This window comes from Lepidochelys kempii, chromosome 3 (assembly GCF_965140265.1).
Source record: "Lepidochelys kempii isolate rLepKem1 chromosome 3, rLepKem1.hap2, whole genome shotgun sequence".
Classification (NCBI taxonomy): domain Eukaryota; kingdom Metazoa; phylum Chordata; order Testudines; family Cheloniidae; genus Lepidochelys; species Lepidochelys kempii.
This window is the reverse complement of record NC_133258.1, coordinates 104,169,595-104,194,573: the sequence shown is the minus strand read 5'-3', so window position 1 is coordinate 104,194,573 and position 24,979 is coordinate 104,169,595. Positions and strand designations below refer to the sequence as shown.

The 24,979-nt window shown below is 42.5% G+C and overlaps 1 protein-coding gene across 7 annotated transcripts in view; it reads left to right on the top strand.

Annotated features, from left to right (window-relative positions):
• The window catches only part of MAP7 (microtubule associated protein 7), a 201,168-nt gene that overhangs the window by 11,113 nt on the left and 165,076 nt on the right, over nucleotides 1-24,979 (top strand). For 3 of the 7 annotated variants that reach the window (XM_073337420.1, XM_073337416.1, XM_073337415.1), the window contains exon 1: nucleotides 6,289-6,734. The exons of 2 other annotated variants lie outside the window; for them this stretch is intronic. In XM_073337420.1, coding sequence (XP_073193521.1) covers nucleotides 6,602-6,734 — 133 coding nt within the window. In that variant the 5' untranslated portion in view covers nucleotides 6,289-6,601. Of the gene's footprint in view, nucleotides 1-6,285; nucleotides 6,735-24,979 lie in introns of those variants that run through there. 2 more of the 7 variants (XM_073337421.1, XM_073337419.1) reach the window with 2 other exon arrangements.

Genomic DNA, 24,979 nt, shown 5'->3' with positions numbered 1-24,979 from the left:
CTTGGCAACTGACATAAGAAAAGAAGCTCACCAGAGATGACAGCTGTGATATTGATTTGAAAAAGGTATGCCTGTGATAATCTTCTAACGGGGCTCTCACTGAATGGAGGGTGTAGTGGGGCGGATTGGCTGCCCACAGACCCAGATGGGGAAACGCCCCTCATTGAACCCTGGTGGACAGAGCCAGGCCATGCTCAACCCTCCCATGGGAAGTCAGTGGGCGGGACCAGAAGTACAAAAGCTGTGCCGGAGAACTCAGTTGGGAGGCAGCCACCGGTGGAGCCAGACGTCTCCTGTGGGCTCCCAGGCTGGAAGGCCACTGCAGACCCCAAGGGAGCCGAGGACTGGCCAGGACCACTAGGGCCATTTATGGATCCGAGCCTGGAGGAGCTTCAAGCACTGACAGAGGTCTTCTTCCCCGACAACCAGGATGACCCTCTACAGAGCCAGGTACACCCTGAAGGGCAGTTGGAAAGAGGCCCAAGGGTGGCCGACCCCTGTCTGGCTGCAACGCTGACGGCAAGCAAGTCAGCATGTTGCGGTCAGGATCCCCGCTGACCCAGTGGCAGACCGCTCTGCCGCTGCTAGGGCCCTGGGCCAGGACACAGTGGAGTGGGTGGGCCTGTTTCCCTGTCCGTCCCCCCCGCCACCCCAATCCGTGGGTGGCAGTCTCCCCCTCACTTAGGGAAGAAGCCTGCACTTGTCGGCCCTCTGCCAGAGCTAGGAGACCCGACTGTTTGCTGCCCAGCCTGTGTACAGGTCTGAGCCCGAGACTCTTTGCTGCCCCGTCCTGACCGGGGCGGGGACACCGTAACTGTGTGTGGTGTTCGGCCCTGACAACAGGCCTAAGCTCAAGTCTCCCCTGGCCCTGCTGATTCCCCATGTCAGGCGATCCCTGGAAATGTAGTGGGGTGGACTGGCTGCCCACAGACCCGGAGGGGGAGGAGCCACTCCTCTTCCCCCCCACCCTCCGGACTACACTGGGAAAAAATCTGCCCATGCTTATGACCAAGCTCTCTTCCAGTAGAGTCCTCAGAATTCTTCTGTTCATTGAACCAGAAAGACGTTACAAGCAGTTTGCCCTTTTTACCCCTCCCATAGTATTTTTACTCTGTTATAATAAAGTTCTAAAATGTAGTGAGCTTGTGTTCATTTGGTTTGACTGCTCTAAGTTCCAGGCTGATATACATGGGAGGAACATTAAATGCTAAACACACACATCCTTCAGTTAGTCTGTCTTCAAAGTGCTATTGTATCGATATTTTCTCTTTTAAAGAAATTGAATTATTGTAGAAGGGAAATTTATTCCTACAGGGGAATCAGTGATATCTGAGCAGTAGACTGACATGCAGTGGAACTTGTCAAATGTTATGTAATGATGCATTGCAACTTGCTTTAGAGAGGGCACAATCCTACGAACACTTTGCATGCTGCCTGAGCAATTCCTTTGGTGGGATTCTCTTGAAGTGGAAAGGTGCATCTTCACTAGGGAAAAAAAGTTTGTTCTTACTGACACCACACTTGGTAAGGCAACTCCCATCTTTTTATATGATGTGTATTTATACCTCTCTACTGTATTTTCCACTCCATGCATCTGATGAATTGGGTTTTAGCTCATGAAAGCTTATGCCCAAATAAATTTGTAAGGTGCCACAAGGACTCCTCCTTGTTTTTGCTGATACAGACTAACAGGGCTACTACTCTGAAACCTAACGTGTTGTAACTAACGAGATGAAATCCTTGTGAAGGCAAGGCAATTGGTAGCTTTCACACACGTTAGTAAGTCAAGTTAGATCAGTGGTTCTCAAACAGGGGTATGTGTACTCAGAGGTCTTCCCGGGGAGGGCGGGGACGGGCATACATCAACGCATCTAGATATTTGGCTAGTTTTACAACAGGCTACAGAAAAAGCACTAGCAAAGTCAGTACAAACTAAAATTTCATACAGACAATGACTTGTTTATACTTTTCTATGTACTATACACTGAAATATAAGTACAATATTTATATTCCAATTGATTTGTTTTATAATTATATGGTAAAAATGAGAAAGGAAGCAATTGTTCAGTAATAGTGTGCTGTGACACTTTTGTATTTTTAATGTCTGATTTTGTAAGCAAGTAATTTAGTTTAACTGACTTGAAACTTGAGGGTACATAAGACAAATCAGACTCCTGAAAGGGATAGAGTAGCCTGGAAAGGTTGAGAGCCACTGAGTTAGACTCTGGTGGAGCCCAGGGCTTACTTAGATTTACTAATTCAGTTGGAAATTACAAAGTACCTTTTTTTCACTCGGATTTTACCTCCATGTTAGTTACAACGTGTTAGCTATCACATGGTAGGAACACAACTTCTTTCCTAGTGAAGACCAGCCATAGGTTCCAAGTGGGCAGATCCCTTTGCAAGGATGGAGCCATAGTTTGTGAACATTTTCAGTGATTCATGTGGTTAGCATGACTGTTCTTGGGTTTTTTTAAACTATAATCTAATTGCTATCTTGTATTTAATTAAAACCCAGTTCTGTGTAGGAAAGGAGACAAGGTGTTTTTATTTTCTCCAGCAAGCACTTTATCTCATACAAGTCTTTAATATTTTTGAATATTATTAATAATCAAAATATGGATCCATTTTCAAATATATGCAGTCTGTTAAATTTCTGTTTTTAAAATTATACCATGTCTTCTCATTGCTCTCACTTTACAATCTCCATTACCTAAAAATGGCTTAAGCGGTTGTTTGGAGAAAATATTTATATTGTCTGTTGTTGACTTAGGTCCCTATCCAGCAATCCATCACACACAAGTTTAACTTGTAGCATGTGAGTAGTACCATTGGAATCAGTCAGATTGCTCGCATGTGTAAAATTAAGCACATGAGTAGCTGATTGCAGGATTGGAACATTAGATATCCAGATGCAAGCCAGTGCAAATTTAAAAAAAAAAAAAGGTATTGAGCCCAGATACATGGAGTTTTATTACAAAAACAACAATTAACACTCCAAGCATATAAGTATTTTCATCTCCTAGTATATCATTTAATTATCCTGTATTCTTTGTGTCACTTGCTTCCTATGGGTGTTGCACATCAAGCAATATATGAGGTAGGCAATTATCAGATTCCACAGGCATAGAATTTTTGCAATCAACAGTAAGTAGGTGTGCTAAGTTATCCATACTTTCTGTCATGTGACGATGTTACTTTCAGCAAAGAATCAGTAAAGAAGCTTCTATATACCCTGGCAAGTCTGAGCTAAAATCTACTGGGCTTACTTATTAGGGATTCTCAGTATTACCATTTTAAAGGAGTCCAATCCATGTTATTAAATGGTCTGTTTTTAAGCAGTCGCAGTACTGTATTTTAATTAAGTGTATTTTATAGCGTTATCAGGAAGAGAAAGGGAAAAGAGCACAAAGTTATTTAGTGTATTTGATTGTACAATACACTTTAATTATTAAAATGTTGTAGTTGGTTATGTTTGTATAACATAAACAAGTGGTCTCTACTTCTAGCCAGAGAATTTTGTTCATTTCTGGATTTATGCATTTAGAGCATTTGCACAATATTTCAGTTTTTAATTATTATTTGCATTACAGTAGCATGTAGAGACTGAAAGTGAGATTGGGACCCCATTGGGCTAGGCATTCCCAAACATGTAGTGACAGACAGTTTTTGCCACAAAGAGTTTTGCTGTGTAAACAGACAAGCAAACAAATGCTGGGAGGGGAAACAGAAGTACAGAGAGATGAGGTAGCCTGCTCATGGTCACACATCTGGTCAGTGGCAGTGTGGAAATAGATCCCAGGTCTCTTGACCTCCCGTCCAGTCCAGTCCTCTCTCCACTAGACCATGTTGCTTCCCCAAATAATGATCATTCTCCTTTAATAACTATTTAAACGCACTTTCATACATATTTAACTCACACGTAAGATGTCCTTCTCAATCCTAAAGCAAGTTATCCTTTCTTTTATCCACCATAGTGGTAACATATAAGAAGTAACAGTGCCAGCTTCCCCATCTGTCATCCCTGAGGGCCAGTCCTCCTGACTGGAGGGGACCACCTGTAAGAATGAAATTGTACTTAAGTCTGTATGGCCCACTCAATCATGGGTGTATTTGCTGAAACTCCTAACAAAGTTTTTTCATTTTTAAATTAATGGTTTAAATAGAACAGGTATTGTAGATGGCGATTTGATAGTTTGTTTTAAAATACCTGCAATATGGAACTGTTAAAAGGAACAGGAGTTTAGTTTTATTAAAATATATATTTGTAAACATGAAAGGAAGGGAAATTATATTAGCCAAACAGTCATGTAGGATAAGCACTTTTCATATGCACTTTAAATTCTTCTGTTTTGGAAACAGAGCCTAGCTACCTGTGAAAACTATGAATGATACACAAGAGGTTAAACACATTCTAATTTATGTGCGTGTGTACCCACAATTACGTACATCTTTGTTGTAGTAAGCATGTACGTGGACAGGGTTTCAGCAACTGAAGCTTATTTCCAGTTTCTCTTTTCCAATACAAAGTAGCAGCCTGAATAAACGCTGGAAGGCAAATTGCTGAGGTAGGAACAACTTGTGTCAGTGTTTTGGTTTTTTTTTAATTCTACATTTGGCCAACACCTTTCAATACAAAGCACCTTCTACCTTATGATTATTCAAATGTCGTCATTCTCTAACTTGCATGGTACACCCAGATAAGCTGGGATATTGCCAAGAGCAAGGGCCCTTGTCAAGAGGAAATACAGGGGTCAGGCAAGCAAGATAGTAGACTTGGCTCAAAGCCTGTGCTTTTGTGACTACCTTACTGTTTCTCTTAGGTACCTTTTTCTCTTGCTTGGATACAGAGCATGAATGCTTTATGACTACCCTTTCTGAGCTCAGTTAATGCTATGCCTCATCATCCCCCAGTTTTTCCCTGCTAAGTGATATGACTAATGTGTGTGAGAACAGAGCTGTCACCTCTTGCTGACCTCCCAAGGCCCTATCATCAGGGAAAATGGCAGACAAGGTATATTATAATGCTATTTCCAGGCAACCAATTTGGATGTGCAGTTTAAAGGTAACTCAAATAACCTTAACTCTGCCCGTTTCTTCACACAACCTATAGATGAGACACCCTTTCACTTGCATATCTCATATTGTCTGCATTGGCAATATGAGCTCCATATTGCTACTGTATTGTCCTCTAATATTTACGCTGCTGTGTATTTGCCATCTACGTATGGCTGGGGGTGGGGGGGAGAACATTTTAGACCAGGTGTATGAAATTTCTGATTCTGAAATTGAATGTGAAAAGAACACCTAGCAACTTCTGAGAGTACAAATAATTTTTTAGGATCTGATTGAAATTTAAAAATTAATAGTATTTGGTGTGGCAATTGTGCTCTTAGCTTGAGGTTGAGAAATGGTGGAAGTGTTAAAGGAGGCTAAACTTACCTGCAAAACCAGCTGTTCAGGGATTTGCATATCACAGCGATCATTGGATTCTGTGCAAAAACAGTTTAAAAAAATTAGAAGATTGCAAAAGTGTGAGCAGGTCCTCCACTGTGGATGGTGAATGAGAATCCAGAATCACTATGTTAACTTTGCCATCATGATGGGGAAAACTTAGCTGGTTATAATTGATTGTAATTTGGCCTTTCTGCAGAAGTGATTGTAGTTCATTAATGATCTCTTTGCTGTAAAACTGACATTTGCAATAGGGAATATTCACTGTACATTCAGCTTAAGCAGCCTTTTCTTTGCTCACATTGTCTGTACAATAAAAATGTGTACACTAGCTTACATTTTCCAAACATGAATAACTCAACACTTGCCAGTAATCCTGGGTGTATGTACTCTTTTATTGCAAAAGGTATGCAATACTTGTGAAGGTGTTAAGTGAAAAACTCATGTCGTTTGAGTTTTGGTTAGGCTGGGGACTGTAAACTTTAATAAACAGAACAGCTGGCAAAATGCAGGCTCATGCCTGCAGCCTTTTAGGCTTCTCTTCGCTCAATACTCATCTGCTTGTGCAAGCAGAACTCCATCCTCCTACCGCCCTGCACAGAGCCAAGGAGCAGCCCAGTTGACTAGGTGGTTACAGTGTAAAGAGCTGTAACCCTTTGCACTAAGCATGCAGGAGCAAGCATTCCGGCAGGCTGCTTTCTGCAGCTGAGGAGACAACATTCATAGACTTCCTTTGATTAGGATATGTCACTGTTGTCAGGGCAACTGTTAACAGTGGCGTATCGTATTTTTTCCTCCTGTGTTGCGTGCTGAATATTTTAGTGTGCAGTAGCTGGAAGAAGCTTGGGAAGAGGTGCTGCTGCAGAAAGGAGAAGCTGTGGGCTGGGATCTGATAGAACAGGTTAAAGCAGCGAAGAGAGGCATCCAAACCAATGTGCCTTTAATTAGGGCTTTTCTCAAAGGTGGGTGAAATTGCAGGCCCTCAGCTGCCAAGTGGATGTTGGTATTTGTCAGCTCTTTACATACTGCTTATCCATAGGGGATCTATTACAAGTGCTCAAATGAACAGGCAGGTCTGCAGCTAGCTGCTACACAGGCGCTGCAGTTTCTTAAATATATATTGTAATAAGCAAGTGGTAGCAGCAATATGCCTGGGGCAGCTACTACTATCCGACAAGAGAGACTGAAGAAGACAAATGCAAGGACAAATCCCCCTGGTTTATTCACCATTAACGAAGAAGATGAGCAGCAAAAGAATGGAAATGCCAGAAGATTGAAAGGTATGCCATAGTGTTCTCTGTAGTACATACTGCGTAGCATACAGTATATTTTGCTAGCTGTACCGCATGCCGTCAGGAGTGGTTGTGACCTATCAGTGCAGTTTGTCAGTGGATGTTTTCATACTATATTCATTTATGTGTAGCACAATATTAATGATAGATATATTTTTAAATGAGCTGGATTACTGGCCTACCAATTTAATTACGACTTCTGTTTTGAAATCTTATTTACTAGAAAAATCTGACTTTTAAAAAGTTATTACTAATCCCATTATCCGATAGAGATTAGGGTCTTGTAGTATAAAGGTATAAAATGAATTGCAATGTACCTTCCCTATACAGACCCGCTGATTTTTTTTTTTTCCCCTAATGCTCATATTCTGATGAGATGAATGTCTTTTTAAAACAGGTTGTTGTAGGCTTGCAGAATAATGAGAGAGACTATAGCAGCTAATGTGGAAGGCAGCCTTGCAAAAGACGTATGAAATTTGCTGTACTCTAGTTTTTGTAGAGGTTATGGAATGCCTTATGACAGAGTGCAGAAAAAAGTATATTTGAATATTGTAACTTCTGAGACGTCTACAACCAAAAATGGGGCATCTCCCATCAAAATATATTTGGTAAGAAAAAAGTCCTTGGTGCTGTTTTTATATTTTTTAATAATAGTGGCTGACTATTATAGAGATCTATCAAGCATTTGTAGCCACCATATCCTGCATCACGTAACATCTTCTGCCAGGATTCTTAAGGTTTACATTCTGTTGGTGTAGCAACAATCCTGCATCTTCGAATTGGACTGGAATTTTAAGTTTGCCCCGTCACAATTCTAATTCTCTCTGCCTGTTCAAGGGGTTCCCTCAATACGTGAAAATTCCTTTTCTCTTATGCAGGAAGCAAATAAAGCAATTAGATGCCATGGTTTTGTTTTGGTTTGGTTTTGCTTTTTTTTCTTGCCGAACAAATATCACTTGATAAATATCAGTCACCGTATTTTGAGGGTATCAGATTTTTCCATTCAGCCACACAATTAAAAAGGAGAGCCTGCCAGGCAAATATTTAAATATCAGAGTAGGGTTAGGTTGTTTGGGGATGGACTGTTATTTTCTTGTTCTTGAATGAAATAGCTTGTTGGCTCCTAAAAAGTCCAAGTTTTTAACTGTGTGTTTTATAGTTTTTAATTTTTCTTGAAGACGGTAAAGAACTCACACAGATTTGAGCTTCTCAACAATATAGTATATTGCCAGTCAATGCTAGCACAACAACTGTCAGGGCCTTACAGGTATGTAGTTACTTGCTCAACTGTGTGTATATTTGAACAAGCCCATGTATATATTCCAGATAGGAACACTTTCTCTCCCCCCCCCCCCTTCGGTATTCTAAGAAGCCAGTTTCATTTCTTATACCAGTTGGGAGAGTTTCAGAAGCAATAGACACAAGGCTCTGTAGTATCAGCTTCCGTGTTTGGTTTGTCTGAATAGCACTTTCTAGTTTTTCAAGATAGAGATTCTTGTCTTCTCTTTGTTTACATAGAGCGATGTTTGGTAAGTGTGCCCTTATCCCAAAGCATTTCTATAAGATCTCATTCCATATCTTTTTTTATCAGGATTGATTGCCATTTTTATCTCATTTTCCTCTTCTCTTGTTTTCTCATTCTCCTCCTCCCTCCCTGTCCTTCATTATTTCTCTCAGAAACAGTGGGGTGAAAACGGGCCCTATTCATATCCGCGGCTGCTTGTATCAGCCAGCAGAGGGGGGCAGAAGGATGTTGCAGCTGGCAAGTTCCCACTCCCCAACTTGCTGGAGTAAAAAGCCTATCAGAGTATATCTAAAGTGGGGTCCGTTATATTCCAGTTTTGAGCACAGTAAAATGTAAACAAACAAGTGTGTGTGGCAGAGGGGCATATAGATACAAGTGCATGTGGTCCTCTTCCAGTGGTATAAGATTTATTTTGGCAGCTTACCTGTGAATTTGTTCAGATGCAGTTGGTACATGGTGCGTGATATATGAGAGATTGTTAAAAATATTTTCCAAGAGTAGCTCTTTATAATTGTTTCTCTGAAGACATAAAATGGCCTTTAGTGTTTCTAAAGTATAGTTTACAACTCTGTGCATGTGGGAAGGGGAGGAGTTGGTGGCTGAATCCTTGGTTATATGAAACACAGGCATCCAAGTTTGTGTTCTCCTTCACCTACCTGGTACCAAGCAAGGCCATATCAAAGCTCACTAAAGCAGAAACAAAAGGCACTTGATCAGTCCAGGTATGACTTCCTTTGGTTTTCAGTTACCCATTAATTCTCTGTCACCATTCTCTTAGTGCAGCTTAATCCCAGTTCTCTCCCTGTTTCATCAGCTATGTGCCCAGCATGCTTGTGCAGCTGCTGAGATTTTTGCAGTGCGTAGTAGGTCAATGTCGTCATCTTAATAGGAGATGGGCAAAATAATCTAATAGGTTTTTTCCATCTCTAATTTCTATAATCAGTGGTGGAGATCTCTCGTACAGCACTTCCCGACTCAGGAGGTCACTCATGAATAGGGTGAACAGGTGTCTGGTTTTCGACTGGAACAGCCGGTCAAAAAGGGATGCTGGTGGCTCCAGTGAGCACAGCCGACTGAGCTGTTCAAAGTCCAGTTGTTGGTGCTGCCTGGCTAAGGCAGGCTAGTCTCTACCTGTTCTGACACTGCGCTGTGCTCTGGAAGCAGCCAGCAGGTCTGGCTCCTAGACGTGGGGGCCACGGGGCTCTGTGCGCTGTCCCCACCCCGAGCATTGGCTCTGCTTGAGGGGGGGTGGGGTGCCTGCGGTCAAGAGCAGCGCACAGAGCCGCCTAGGAGCTGGACCTGCTGCTGGCCACTTCCAGGGCTCAGCGCAGTCCTCAGTGCCAGGACAGGCAGGAAGCCTGCCTTAGCACTCCCCCCCATGCCACTGACTGAGGGCTGCCAGAGATAACCCCATGCTCCAATCCCCTGCCCCAGCCCTGAGCCCCACCAAAACCCAGAGCCCCCTCCTGCACCCCAAACCCCTCATCCTGGGCCCCATCCCAGAACATGTACCCCCCATCCCAGAGCACTCACCCACCCTGTTTCCCATCCTCCTGTCCCAGCCCAGAGCCCCTTCCCACACCCTGAACCCCTCATCCCTGGCCCTACCCCAGAGACTGCACCCCCAGCCCAGTGAAAGTGAGTGAGGGTGGGGGAGAGCGAGCCACCGAGGGAGGGGGAAATGTAGTGAGTGGGGGGGCAGGGCCTCAGAGAAGGGACAGGGAAGGGGACAGGGCCTCGGGGAATGGGTAAGGCTAGGGTGTTTGGTTTTGTGCGATTAGAAAGTTGGCAACCCTACTCATGGCCCTGGGTTTTTAAGGAAGCAATGCATTTAAAAACTCAGCAAGGTAAATAAGGGTTTTGTAATATTATATATTTTTAAAATACTTTTGTGTACCATTCAGGACTTCTCAGTAATATTTAGATTTGTTTAGAATATGATCTTGTATGGTAATTGTTACAATCACCTTGGAAAGAATAAATGTTTAATGGAGAATATGAAACAGCTTTTCTCTGTTAGGGTTTCAGTGGGTTGACTTCAAAGGTAACTATTTCCTTTCACTGGTGTCCTTGAGAGTCCTTACTTATTGTAATTTGAAAAGAGGTCTGATAGACCTTGAGTTTGCTCATTCAGTGCAAAGTCACACTGAAAATGTTTAGCATGCAATTTTTAAAATCTAAAGTATGTTGGAAACACGCAAAGTCCATCCAGTCTGTTTCTATTCTTATATTTCATTTAATCTGAATCCATTTATTAAATTTACCTTTTAATGCCCTCCTCCTCTAGAAATACATGTAGGAATCTCTCTTTTAGGAGAAAGAGAAGGTGGCAGTGATTGACTGATAGGTTACTGGTGTTAGCTAATACTTTTCTCTGCCCTTCGCACACTGCCAGCTATCTAATTGCTGGTTAGAAGGATGAGAAAAATGGGTTCTGTCCTCTGGTCCCTCACTGAGAATTTCCTGTGAATCGCATGTGCTGTTTCTGAAGACTGCAGTGACCTTGGCTGGATTATCTTCTGCAGTTTCTTGCCAGTCAAGATTTTTTTCCCCTTTCTTTAGTATATTTGTTGTTGATGTTCTTAATGACTAGTTAATGATCCAGCTACTATAATATGCTCCTTGGAAGCCCTGAACGCTGTGTTTTTTCACAGGAGACTCTCATGTCAGGAAGTAGGACTATAACCCAGAACCGTTCAGACACAGCTTTTCCTTCTTTGATTTTTCTTTTCTTCTGTTGGACTTTGACTGTTTCCTTTGTCTGAAGTTTTCTGTATTTGTGCCCAGGCCGTTAGTTAAACAAAGCTAGTTCTAGTAAGATATAGAAACAAAACCTAAGTGAACTGAAATGCATGTTTAACTGGGGGGGAAGTACTTTTTATTTTAAACTCTGGATTTTCAGTTTGAGCTAAAATGTATTCAAACACAATATAAGAATTAAAGGTGAACTGAATATATAATCGTCTTGCTTTTAAAGAGATGTTTGTACTTAAACACTATATCTGAACAAAGAGTTTGCAATGCTGTCTTTTGTTGTAGTGGCCCTGGTACCCAGGTTCTGTGAAGCTAATCTCAATTTTGTATTAGCTAGGAGTTTCTCAGGTGCTAAATCTTAGGCACTGTTTGCTTTAAAGTGAAGTCTGAACTTGAATTGGTGTCAGCTTCCTACTTCCCACCTTCCTACTGTATCAGCACATATCTAAAATGAATCTTAAACTGGAACCACAGTTTCTTCTTTCCGCTAAGTACGGAACCGTTGTGTCTTCGTTCTCCTAAGTAGCCTTAGAAAATGGTGAACATTAAGCAAGGTGACTCCTGTATGCCCCCTGAAGCGTCCCTTTTGAAGTTGCTTTTAATTTAGTACTTAAATTCCCAAATTGCCCAGCCATTCCTTTGGATAGAATGCAAGCCCTGAAAGGGTTTTAAGTTACAACAACAATTGTGTTACTTTTATTTCAGAACTAGTATTTTGCTGGAAGGTCTGATTGTCATAATGTCTGGATTCACAAGTTTATTATTTGTTTTACTTCTGAAACATACAAGTGAGCTCAGTTGTAGGTTATGACGTCCTGAAAATGCATCCTTTCAGCTAGAGTTCAGAGAAGGTTGCTTAATCCAGGAATCCATACTTCTAATGTGTATTGTGTGGCATTTGTATCAGGCACGCAATGTATACGTACTTACAGTGACGTATTGAGTGCTGACACTGCATGGCCAGCTACCACAGGTATAAATAGCAGTTTAGATGGGGAGGCTCTGCTCAGGGGAGTTGCGTAGACATACACCTGAACCCTATATACCCTACACAGTGCTATCTGCCCCAAGTGATGCCTCCCATGTCTACACTGCTATTTTAAGCAGTGTAGTGTCCCACTGGCAGAGCCTTCCACTGCAGGGTGTAGGTATACATACCCTACCCACCACCACGAGTGTAGATAAGGCCTGAGATTGTAAGCTCTTTGGGCGTGAACTGTCTTTTTGCTCTGTGCTTGTACAGCACCTTGCATGATGGGGTCCTGCTCCATGACTGGGGCTCCTAGGCACTACCCCAATACAAATAATAATACACCTTTTTTTAAGTTTGGTGAATTGCCTGTTTCATTTGCTTATTAATGGCCAAGGAAGAGGAAGCTACTGATAACATACTGGGGGCTTACTGTACAAATAAACTCCTTTCAGAAGAATTTACAGATCTGAAGCGCTTATAGAAGTCTGTCTAATCAAGTTTTTTGTACTGATTATCAATCAGCTTTCCAGAAGTGCTTCTTAGGCTCCAGCTGTATCTTCAAAGAAACCAGATAAAATGGGCACATAACTATTCATATATAGCTTTATAATTCCCCTAAACCACCAAGTCTGTGCATGTCTTGTAGGCTTGCCAACTTTCTAATTGCACAAAACTGAACACCCTGCCCCTTCTCCGAGGACCTGACGCCGCTCACTCCCTCCCCCATCCCTCCATCTCCCCAACCCTTGCTCGCTCACTCATTTTCACTAGGATGGGGCGGGGGTTGAGATGGGGGGTGAGGGTTCCGGCCCGAGGTCCGGGCTCCGGGGTGGGGCCAGAGATGAGGGGTTTGGGGTTCAGGAGGGGGCTCCGGGCTGGGGATTGGGGCTGAGGAGTTTGGAATGTGGGAGGGGGCTCCAGACTGGGGCAGAGGGTTGGATTTGGGAGGGGGTATGGGCTCTGGCTGGGAGTGCAGGCTCTCGGGTAGGGCTGAGGGGTTCGGAGTGCGGGAGGGAGCTCAGGGCTGGGTCAAGGGGGGGGCGGTGCAGGCTCCAGATGGCGCTTACCTCAGCTAGCTCCCAGAAGTGGCCGGTATATCCCTCCAGCTCCTAGGCAGAGGGGCTGGGGCCTCTGTGTGCTGCCCCCGCCCGCAGGTGCCGCCCCCGCAGCTCCCATTAGCCATGGTTCCCAGCCAATGGGAGCTACAGAGCTGGTGCTCAGGGTGGTGTCTGGCCTAAGAATGGGGGCAGTGTGCAGAGCACCCCTGGCAGCCTTTGTGCCTAGGAACCTGAGGGACATGCCAGCCGCACTCTGGCCCACCGGACTTTTAATGGCCCAGTCAGCTGTGCTGACCGGAGTCACCAGGGTCCCTTTTTGACTGGGCCTTCTGGCTGAAAACTGGACTCATGTATAACTAGTATGTCTGGAAAGCCACACGCACACCCTTATTCACATTCCCTCTTTCTCCACTTTACACTGTCTACATATCTGACCATCCTTTTCATGACTTCAATTTAATAAAATATTTGAACAAAAAAAAGCTGTGTCAGAACTAATAACACCTTTTAAGTGCTGTAGCTGGTATGATGTTGCCTTTTGAAACTGGTAATGTTGGTACCATGTACAAAGTTACATCCATATATTTGGCACATGTATCCATGCCGGAAACATACGTTGGTGGCCTTGGGCAATAAACTGGAGTAAGTGATCATCCAAACATCTACCTTGTAATTTTGAAATGCTTATGGTAAACGAATGAAAATACATCTCCATTAAACTAACAATGAAATCCTCCTTCACCTGCTTGATGATTTAAAACTATTAAGGGAAGGTACCTTTTAATATGCTGAGTGAGTAGAGCTGCTCATTCCAAGGCCAGTCAAATGTGCTTTAGGTCTCTGAACAATAACACTGAGTCTCTCAGTTGTCTTGAAAACAAAACAAGAAAAGGGTCATTTTTTCCCTTTGGTGCATGACAGCGATGTCTCTGATGATCACAGAAAGATTTTTGCATCTGGTGCCTAGATGATAATGTTGCTATGTAATGTTTGTGTTTCAGCTGAGGGCTTTATTTTATTCATCCAGAGCGCTCAGGTAGATTTCCTTTAATACAGCTGCTTATACTTCTAGTCTCATTTTTCTGCAGGTGTTAGGGAAAGGGAGGAATCTCTGTTAGACCACTATCAAAATTTCACAACTAACGTTTAATTTCATTGGGTTTTTGTGTGTGCGCATGCACGTGCATCAACCAGTTTGGGGAGGGTGGGGCAGTTTGAAAGAGAAGGGAGTTTAATGCCGTAGAAAGGTGCCAAACTGATCATCCTGGAAAGTGAAATCTAATATCCACAGAAGAGATATAGCATTGGGTCTGGAAATGTGAGCTTATCCCTCACTGCTGAGTTAACGTGCTTCACCTGAACATGTGGTGACAGTTCAGACTTCATGCTGACTGAGACCTTGAATGTTACTGCAACTTCTAACGGTGGTGCTGTATGCAATGGTGATTTTTGGAATATGATCGAAGGCCCCTGGTCTGAGACTTCAGACTCATTTCACACAGGCCATCAAACAACTGTCAAATGCTAAGACACTTGGCTGGTTTGCCAAAGATTATAACACATTGCCTGGCACTCGCACATTTGGTAGCCCTGCTACCCCCACTTCCATGGATTCATATATTCAAAGGCCAGAAGGGACCATTGTGATAATCTTCTCTGACTTCCTGTATAACACAGGCCATAGAACTTCCCCAAAATAATTCCTGTTTGAATTAGAATTTATCTTTTAGAAAAACATCCAATCTTGATTTTAAAATTGCCAGTGATGGTTATGGTGGCTTCTTTGTGCTTTATTTCCAGTTTCTCTAGCTTCAACTTCCAGGCATTGGATCGTGTTATACCTTTCTCTGCTAGACTGAAGAACCTATTATTAAATATTGTACCCCATGTAGGTAATTACAGACTAATCATGTCACGCCTTAACCTTCTCTTTGTTAAACTAAATAGATAGAGCTTCTTGAGTCTATCACTATAAGGCATGTTTTCTAATACTTTAATTGTTCTTATGGCTCTTTTCTGAAACCTCTTCAATTTATAAGCATCCTTCTGGAACTGTGGACACCAGAACTAGGTGCAGTGTTCCATCAGTAGTTACACCAGTGCCAAATACAGAGGTAAAATGATCTCTCTACTCCTACGCCAGATTCCCCTGTTTATGCATCCAAGGATTGCATTAGCCCTTTTGGTGACAGCGTCGCACTGGGAGGTCATGTTCAACTTGCACACATACAAAATGGGAAATGACTGCCTTGGAAGGAGTACTGCGGAAAGGGATCTGGGGGTCATAGTGGATCACAAGCTAAATATGAATAGTCCGTGTAATGCTGTTGCAAAAAAATTAAACATCGTTCTTGGATTTATTAGCAGAAAAATTGTAAGCAAGACACAAGAAGTAATATTTCCACTCTACTCCGCACTGATTAGGCCTCAACTAGAGTATTGTGTCCAGTTCTGGGTGCCACATTTCAGGAAAGTTGTGGACAAATTGGAGAAAATCCAAAGAGCAACAAAAATGATTAAAGGTCTAGAAAACGACCTATGAGGGAAGATTGAAAAAATAGGGTTTGTTTAGTCTGGAGAAGAGAAGACTGAGGGGAGGGGGGGGACATAACTGTTTTCAAGTACATAAAAGGTTGTTACGAGGAGGAGGGAGAAAAAATTGTTAACCTCTGAGGATAGGACAAGAAGCAATGGGCTTAAATTGCAGCAAGGATGGTTTAGGTTGGACAATAGGAACTTTTTGCTAACTATCAGAGTGGTTAAACACTGGAATAAATAGCCTAGGGAGGTTGTGGAATCTCCATCATTGGAGATTTTTAAGAGCAGGCTGGACAAACCGCTGTCAGGGATGGTCTAGATCAGTGCTACTCAAAGTGGTGGCCCGCGGACTGGTGCCAGTCCGTGAGCCATCAGCTGCCAGTCGCCCACATCAGATATCTAGATGATTGCTTCTCAAGCTAATATTTAGTCCTGCTTTGAGTGCAGGGAACTGGACTAGATGACCTCTCGGGGCCTTTCCTATTCTATGATTATCCACTATGACTCCAAAGGCTTTTTCAGAGTCACTGCTTCCCAGAATAGAAACCCCCATCATGTAAGTATGGACTACATTCTTTGTTCCTATAGGGTATAAATTTACTTCATTCATATTAAAAGGCATACTGTTTGCTTGTGCTCAGCTAACCAAATGATCCAGATTGCTCTGTTATCAGTGACCTGTCCTCCTCATTATTTACCACACCTCCATTCTTTGTGTCATCTGCAAACATAAAATCGTCAATGATAAAATTTTCTTCCAGGTCATTGATAAAAATGTGTAATAGGGTAGGGCTAGGAACCAGTCCCTGTGAGATTAGTAATACACCCACTCAGAACTGGGATTAATTTGCAAACTGGACACCATCAAATTAGGCTTGAATAAAGACTAGGAGCAGATGGGTCATTACACAAACTAAAAATTATTTCCCATTGCTAATTTTTCCCCCTCCTGTTACTCACACCTTTTTGTCAAGAAATGGGCCATCCTGATTATCACTACAAAAGTTTTTTTTTCTCCTGCTAATAGCCCACCTTAATTGATTAGTCTTGTTGGAGTTGGTATGGTAACCCCCCATCTTTTCATGATCTCTGTATATGTGTGTATAAGCTTTGTTATATAATCTTCCTACTGTATTTTCCACTCCATGCATCTGAAGTGGGTTTTAGCCCACAAAAGCTTATGCCCAAATACATTTGTTAATCTCTAAGGTGCCACAAGTACTCCTTGTTCTTTTTGCTGATACAGATTAACACAGCTACCCCTCTGAAACCACTCGGTGATTCCCCATTTACAATTAGGTTTTAATACCTGTCAGTCAGTTTTTAATCTGTTTATTCAGACAAAGGGGAAAATGAGGGGAAGAGACTAACTCAAATAATTACCCATAGAATATCCTTTAGCCTATGGGGAAGGTGCATTGAGCTGGGATCCAGGAGACCAAGGTTTCAGGGCTCTCATCTTCTACAGTGTGCCGTTATATTTGTGCAATTCACCATCTTTGTTACTGACCAAGGACTTGTTTTCCTACCCAACGAAGCCAAAAATGTCCATTGTTTTATTAGTAAACATTTAAACAAAAATCCAAGAATTATTGAAGAGCTATGGGGCCTAAACTTTCAGGCATAAACAACCTCCAGCTATTTGGGGGTAGGAGGAAGCTTGCTCTTTGAAAAAGCTATTTCAAAACTCAGGTTTCAGAGTAACAGCCGTGTTAGTCTGTATTCGCAAAAAGAAAAGGAGTACTTGTGGCACCTTAGAGACTAACCAATTTATTTGAGCATAAGCTTTCGTGAGCTACAGCTCACTTCATCAGATGCATACCGTGGAAACTGCAGAAGACATTACAATGTGCATGTTAATCAAGTGACCACTCTCCCTACAATGTGCATGATAATCAAGGTGGGCCATTTCCAGCATAAATCCAAGTATAACCAGAATGTCTGGGGAGGGTGGGGAGGTAGGAAAAAACAAGGGGAAATAGCCACTCCCAGTCTCTATTTAAGCCTAAATTAATAGTATCCAATTTGCAAATGAATTCCAATTTAGCAGTTTCTCGCTGGAATCTGGATTTGAAGTTTTTTTTGTTTTAAGATAGCGACCTTCATGTCTGTAATTGCGTGACCAGAGAGATTGAAGTGTTCTCCGACTGGTTTATGAATGTTATAATTCTTGACATCTGATTTGTGTCCATTTATTCTTTAACGTAGAGACTGTCCAGTTTGACCAATGTACATGGCAGAGGGGCATTGCTGGCACATGATGGCATATATCACATTGGTGGATGTGCAGGTGAACGAGCCTCTGATAGTGTGGCTGATGTTATTAGGCCCTGTGATGGTGTCCCCTGAATAGATATGTGGGCACAGTTGGCAACAGGCTTTGTTGCAAGGATAGGTTCCTAGGTTAGTGGTTCTGGTGTGTGGTTGTTGGTGAGTATTTGCTTCAGACTGGGGGGCTGTCTGTAGGTAAGGACTGCCCTGTCTCCCAAGACTTGTGAGAGTGTTGGGTCATCCTTCAGGATAGGTTGTAGATCCTTAATAATGCGTTGGAGGGGTTTTAGTTGGGGGCTGAAGGTGATGGCTAGTGGCGTTCTGTTATTTTCTTTGTTAGGCCTGTCCTGTAGTAGGTGACTTCTGGGTACTCTTCTGGCTCTATCAATCTGTTTCTTCACTTCCGCAGGTGGGTATTGTAGTTGTAAGAATGCTTGATAGAGATCTTGTAGGCGTTTGTCTCTGTCTGAGGGGTTGGAGCAAATGCGGTTGTATCGCAGAGCTTGGCTGTAGACGATGGATCGTGTGGTGCGGTCTGGGTGAAAGCTGGAGGCATGTAGGTAGGAATAGCGGTCAGTAGGTTTCCGGTATAGGGTGGTGTTTATGTGACCATCGTTTATTAGCACTGTAGTGTCCGGGAAGTGGATCTCTTGTGTGGACTGGTCCAGGCTGAGGTTGATGGTGGGATGGAAATTGTTGAAATCATGGTGGAATTCCTCAAGGGCTTCTTTTCCATGGGTCCAGATGATGAAGATGTCATCAATATAGCGCAAGTAGAGTAGGGGCGTTAGGGGACAAGAGCTGAGGAAGCGTTGTTCTAAATCAGCCATAAAAACGTTGGCATACTGTGGGGCCATGCGGGTACCCATAGCAGTGCCGCTGATCTGAAGGTATACATTGTCCCCAAATGTGAAATAGTTATGGGTGAGGACAAAGTCACAAAGTTCAGCCACCAGGTTAGCCGTGACATTATCGGGGATAGTGTTCTTGACGGCTTGTAGTCCATCTTTGTGCGGAATGTTGGTGTAGAGGGCTTCTACATCCATAGTGGTCAGGATGGTGTTATCAAGAAGATCACCGATGGATTGTAGTTTCCTCAGGAAGTCAGTGGTGTCTCAAAGGTAGCTGGGAGTGCTGGTAGCGTAGGGCCTGAGGAGGGAGTCTACATAGCCAGACGATCCTGCTGTCAGGGTGCCAATGCCTGAGATGATGTGGCGTCCAGGATTTCCAGGTTTATGGATCTTAGGTAGTAGGTAGAATATCCCAGGTCGGGGTTCCAGGGGTGTGTCTGTGCGGATTTGTTCTTGTGCTTTTTCAGGAAGTTTCTTGAGCAAATGAGAAACAGATTGATAGAGCCAGAAGAGTTCCCAGAAGTCACCTACTACAGGACAGGCCTAACAAAGAAAATAACAGAACGCCACTAGCCGTCACCTTCAGCCCCCATCTAAAACCCCTCTAACGCATTATTAAGGATCTACAACCTATCCTGAAGGATGACCCAACACTCTCACAAATCTTGGGAGACAGGCCAGTCCTTGCCTACAGACAGCCCCCCAGCCTGAAGCAAATACTCACCAACAACCACATACCACACAACAGAACCACTAACCCGGGAACCTATCTTTGCAACAAAGCCCGTTGCCAACTGTGCCCACATCTATTCAGGGGACACCATCACAGGGCCTAATAACATCAGCCACACTATCAGAGGCTCGTTCACCTGCACATCCACCAATGTGATATATGCCATCATGTGCCAGCAATGCCCCTCTGCCATGTACATTGGTCAAACTGGACAGTCTCTACGTAAAAGAATAAATGGACACAAATCAGATGTCAAGAATTATAACATTCATAAACCAGTCGGAGAACACTTTAATCTCTCTGGTCATGCAATTACAGACATGAAGGTCGCTATCTTAAAACAAAAAAACTTCAAATCCAGACTCCAGCGAGAAACTGCTGAATTGGAATTCATCTGCAAGTTGGATACCATTAATTTAGGCTTAAATAGAGACTGGGAGTGGCTAAGTCATTATGCAAGGTAGCCTATTTCCCCTTGTTTTTTCCTCCCCCACCCCCACCCTCCCCAGACATTCTGGTTAAACTTGGATTTATGCTGGAAATGGCCCACCTTGATTTTCATACACATTGTAAGGAGAGTGGTCACTTTAGATAAGCTATTACCAGCAGGAGAGTGGGGTGGGAGGAGGTATTGTTTCATGGTCTCTGTGTATATAATGTCTTCTGCAGTTTCCACAGTATGCATCCGATGAAGTGAGCTGTAGCTCACGAAAGCTTATGCTCAAATAAATTGGTTAGTCTCGAAGGTGCCACAAGTACTCCCTTTCTTATTTCAAAACTGCCTACCCTGCAGAGTTTCTTCCTCTGAAGCAGCTGCTGTTGGCCACTACGTGAGAGAGTGTAGTGTAAACCACTGTTCTGATCCAGTATGGCAATTCCTAAGTTACTTTATGTTTAAAATAAAAACAAAGAGGTTGCACAAGGTCACTTCAGGCATAGCTGGGCATATAACACAGTTCTTTAGTACAATGGACCAAGTCAAATCCACTCTGGCTTTGAGTGAATGTACTATATCTATGTACTTGGCTATCCTGTCTGAAATCACTGATCCATCCACTATATCACACTGCTCACAACTAGGAAGAGAATCCAAGGGCACCTGGTAACCAGTGTAGTGCTATCTAATGAATAATTGTGTAATCCACTGTCCAAGTGTGTATTGTGTCCTCTATCTAGAGGCTGCTTCATATAGGTGTTAAGCCTGGTCTACGCTTAAGATTTATACTGGCGTTGCTATGTTGGTTAGGGGTGTGAATAAACCACACCATCTAGAGAAACAGCTATGTTGACAAAATCCACACTGTAGATGTAGTTATGCCAGGAGAAAGGCTTTTGACAGCATGTCTAACACGTTTGGGGAGATTGTGCTCCTGCACTGGCAGAAAAACTCCTTCTGTTGACATATGCTGAATCTGCAGTAGGGGAATATGTTGGCATAGGCTCTGTAGTTTAGACATAGCCTTAGTTTTTTACCTCAAGTGGAAGAGTTCTGTGCTGTTGATCTGAAGGCCCTGGGTTCAGACTCTTCTGATTACCCATGTGTGGAAAAATAGTATGTGATCATATAATTAGTGTGTCGTAACGTAAGGGGGCAGAATTGAAGTTGGACAGGTACCTTACTTTTAGTGTGTTGTAACGTAAGGGGGCAGAATTGAAGTTGGACAGGTACCTTACTTTTGGCATTTAACATTTGAGTGCTTTACTTTGCAACACTGATGTTCTTTTAACTTAGTTTTAGGGTTTTTATTTTATTTTAATACATATGTATCCGACCCACTCTTAAGTTAGTGTGAGGATTTGGAATAATTGTAATTACTGAAGTGATTTTATATTGCAAAGCATTGAATTTAGAAGTGAATTTGGATGTTTCAATATTATTTTTATTGTATTTTTATCATTTGTATCTTGGTTAATGGGAGCTGTTCCTTTAAGAACGGAGTAGGACCAGTGTGCTTGTAGAAGATGGAGAATAGAAGATGGGAGATCTTGCCTAAGAGTGAATGACTCTACCTATGTAAATTTCAAAAAGGTGTGAACTTGATTTAATAAACTTCACTTTCAAGAAAGCAAGTGTTTTTCTTAAGGTATGATATCAGCACTTATTGCAAGACTGAATGCCTCAGAACTTTGCTGATGATCTAGAGTCTGCCCTGTGGATCACTTTTGTAATCTTTTGTTGTTTTAAATTATTTTTTTAGAAATTCTAAAGTAGGAAATTAATACTATAGAAAAAGCATTTCTGCTATAGTCCAGTCCACACAAGAGATCCACTTCCTGGACACTACAGTGCTAATAAACAATGGCCACATAAACACCACCCTATACCGTAAACCTACTGACCGCTATTCCTACCTGCATGCCTCCAGCTTTCACCCTGACCACACCACACGATCCATCGTCTACAGCCAAGCTCTGCGATACAACCGCATTTGCTCCAACCCCTCAGACAGAGACAAACACCTACAAGATCTCTGTCAAGCTTTCTTACAACTACAATACCCACCTGCAGAAGTAAAGAAACAGATTGATAGAGCCAGAAGAGTTCCCAGAAGTTACCTACTACAGGACAGGCCTAACAAAGAAAATAACAGAAGGCCACTAGCCGTCACCTTCAGCCCCCAACTAAAACCCCTCCAACGCATTAAGGATCTACAACCTATCCTAAAGGATGACCCAACACTCTCACAAGTCTTGGGAGACAGGGCAGTCCTTGCCTACAGACAGCCCCGCAACCTGAAGCAAATACTCACCAACAACCACATACCACACAACAGAACCACTAACCCAGGAACTTATCCTTGCAACAAAGCCCGTTGCCAATTGTGCCCACATATCTATTCAGGGGACACCATCACAGGGCCTAATAACATCAGCCACACTATCAGAGGCTCGTTCACCTGCACATCCACCAATGTGATCTATGCCATCATGTGCCAGCAATGCCCCTCTGCCATGTACATTGGTCAAACTGGACAGTCTCTACGTAAAAGAATAAATGGACACAAATCAGATGTCAAGAATTATAACATTCATAAACCAGTCGGAGAACACTTCAATCTCTCTGGTCACGCAATCACAGACATGAAGGTCGCTATCTTAAAACAAAAAAACTTCAAATCCAGACTCCAGCGAGAAACTGCTGAATTGGAATTCATTTGCAAATTGGATACTATTAATTTAGGCTTAAATAGAGACTGGGAGTGGCTAAGTCATTATGCAAGGTAGCCTGTTTCCTCTTGTTTTTTCCTACCCCCCCCCCAGATGTTCTGGTTTAACTTGGATTTAAACCTGGAGAATGGTCAGTTTAGATGAGCTATTACCAGCAGGAGAGTGAGTTTGTGTGTGTATGGGGGTGGGGGGGATGTGAGAAAACCTTGATCTATGCAGGAAATAGCCCGACTTGATTATGTAAAGAGTTGTCACTTTAGATGGGCTAGCACCAGCAGGAGAGTGAATTTGTGTGGGGGGGTGGAGGGTGAGAAAACCTGGATTTGTGCTGGAAATGGCCCACCTGTTGATCACTTTAGATAAGCTATTACCAGCAGGACAGTGGGGTGGGAGGAGGTATTGTTTCATGATTTCTGTGTGTATATAAAGTCTGCTGCAGTTTCCACGGTAAACATCTGATGAAGTGAGCTGTAGCTCACGAAAGCTCATGCTCAAATAAATTGGTTAGTCTCTAAGGTGCCACAAGTACTCCTTTTCTTTTTGCTATAGAAATGGCTCCCAAGTGATTTTAAGGTCTTACTACACTATTTTCTTATGTCTCTTGTTTGAGATTTGTCTTTCACAGTAAAAATCAGATGAGTGGTGGGTATTGTAGTCTAGATCCCAAACTATGTCTTTGCTTTCAGAGTAGCTGGTGTTTTTGTAAAATGATCAGCAGTGAAATACCTGCCAGTATTGACACTGAAATTCACTGCAGTAGGTTACAGAATCAACACCCCATTGAGATAAATAGGGGTAGGTTGAATCTCTTAGAGCTTGTCTGCACTACAATACAACCATGTCAGAGAGCCCAGTTATAACACAGTTCTTTTTTGTGGTGTAGACAGGACCTTAACTGTGTTCCATAACTAGGCAAAGTTTTTTACAAAATGGGAGTATATTGTAACTGTGTCCCCTGACATAGTTATATTTGTCGTGGTGTCGGGGCCTCAAAACTATTGTTCTTGTTTGCAGACTCACTCAGGAAGCGCTGCATCGCTTTACATTCAGGCTATCTTCACAACTGGAAGACTGCAAATTTAAAAACAAAAATTGTCTAGAACTTGATGGGATTATTTGAGGAGTGTCAGTCTCCACTCAGTTTTACCTCTGATTGAGAGAAGATAATTATGGGGCCCTATTCTTCCTTGTAAACCAGGAGGATCTATGCAATAAAGTCATTCTTCATTCCACCTTAACACACCTATACGTACACTGCTTACTCAGCTATCCACAAAGTCCCTTTTGTACCTTTTTATTTTTAAATATGATCTCCACCTCACATTTTAGTATAACTTGTTTTTCTGGAATTTTTGAATTAAGAGTTCTAAGTAAAAGGAACCCAGGAACAGTTATTCATGACATTCTCACACATTTCTAAGGGACAATACCTGCAATTCTGAATAATAACTCTTTAATAATACTTTAGTTCAGGGCAATCCAAACTTTCCCCAACTGAAGACCACAGTAGCAGTTTGCCAGGAGAATGAGTGACATACCTATTTTTCATAAAATGGAGCAAATTGCAGCTACCCATTCAGTATGAAGGCATATCCCACAATCTGCTAAAGTTGCAAGCATGCAATAACCTGCTATAATCCAAGCAGCCTTCCACTTGGATCGAGTTAGTTCCCAGCATGTGGTTCTCCGCAGTGTCTGAGAGACAAACCTGTATGTGAAAGATGAGAGAGACCATGGGCTGTGTTTTCGTTGCTCTTTTACTAATTAAAGGTCAGAAATTAAATTAAAGGTTTCTAAGACTCAAGTGTCCACATTTCATCACTCAGTGTGTGTTTACACCACAGCAGGATGTGATTACAGCATGTGTAGACAGCTGTGGCAATGTAGACTTCACCACTAGCTGTATAAACCCACCCGGGATCTGGAGTATGTACTTGGCAGCTATCTCTCCCATGCTGAAGGCTGTGCTCCTGTGGGCTTCCCACTGTTGGTACCTGAGCTAGCTAGATTAAAGCTATCTCCAGTATATCTACACTTGTTACCATCACACCCCTGATTGCAGTATAGACATACTGCAGAGGGCAGATAATTAATCATTCAAAGAACAGGCATTTTTAGCAGTTCTTCAATGGAGATTCTAATTAAACTGCAGTTCATAAGTCCTTGCTCTCTTTACCATGTGATCTCATCATTTTACAGGTTTGGTTATGCAGCAATTGAACATCTGAATGATGTATTAAGAGGTTTATGAAGCAATCCAATGCACAGTAGGTGTAAATTAAACAATCTCTTAACTAAAGTCCATGCAAAATTTTATAAAGTACTATGCAGGAAGTTTGTTTTTTCTTTATGTAGTATTTGT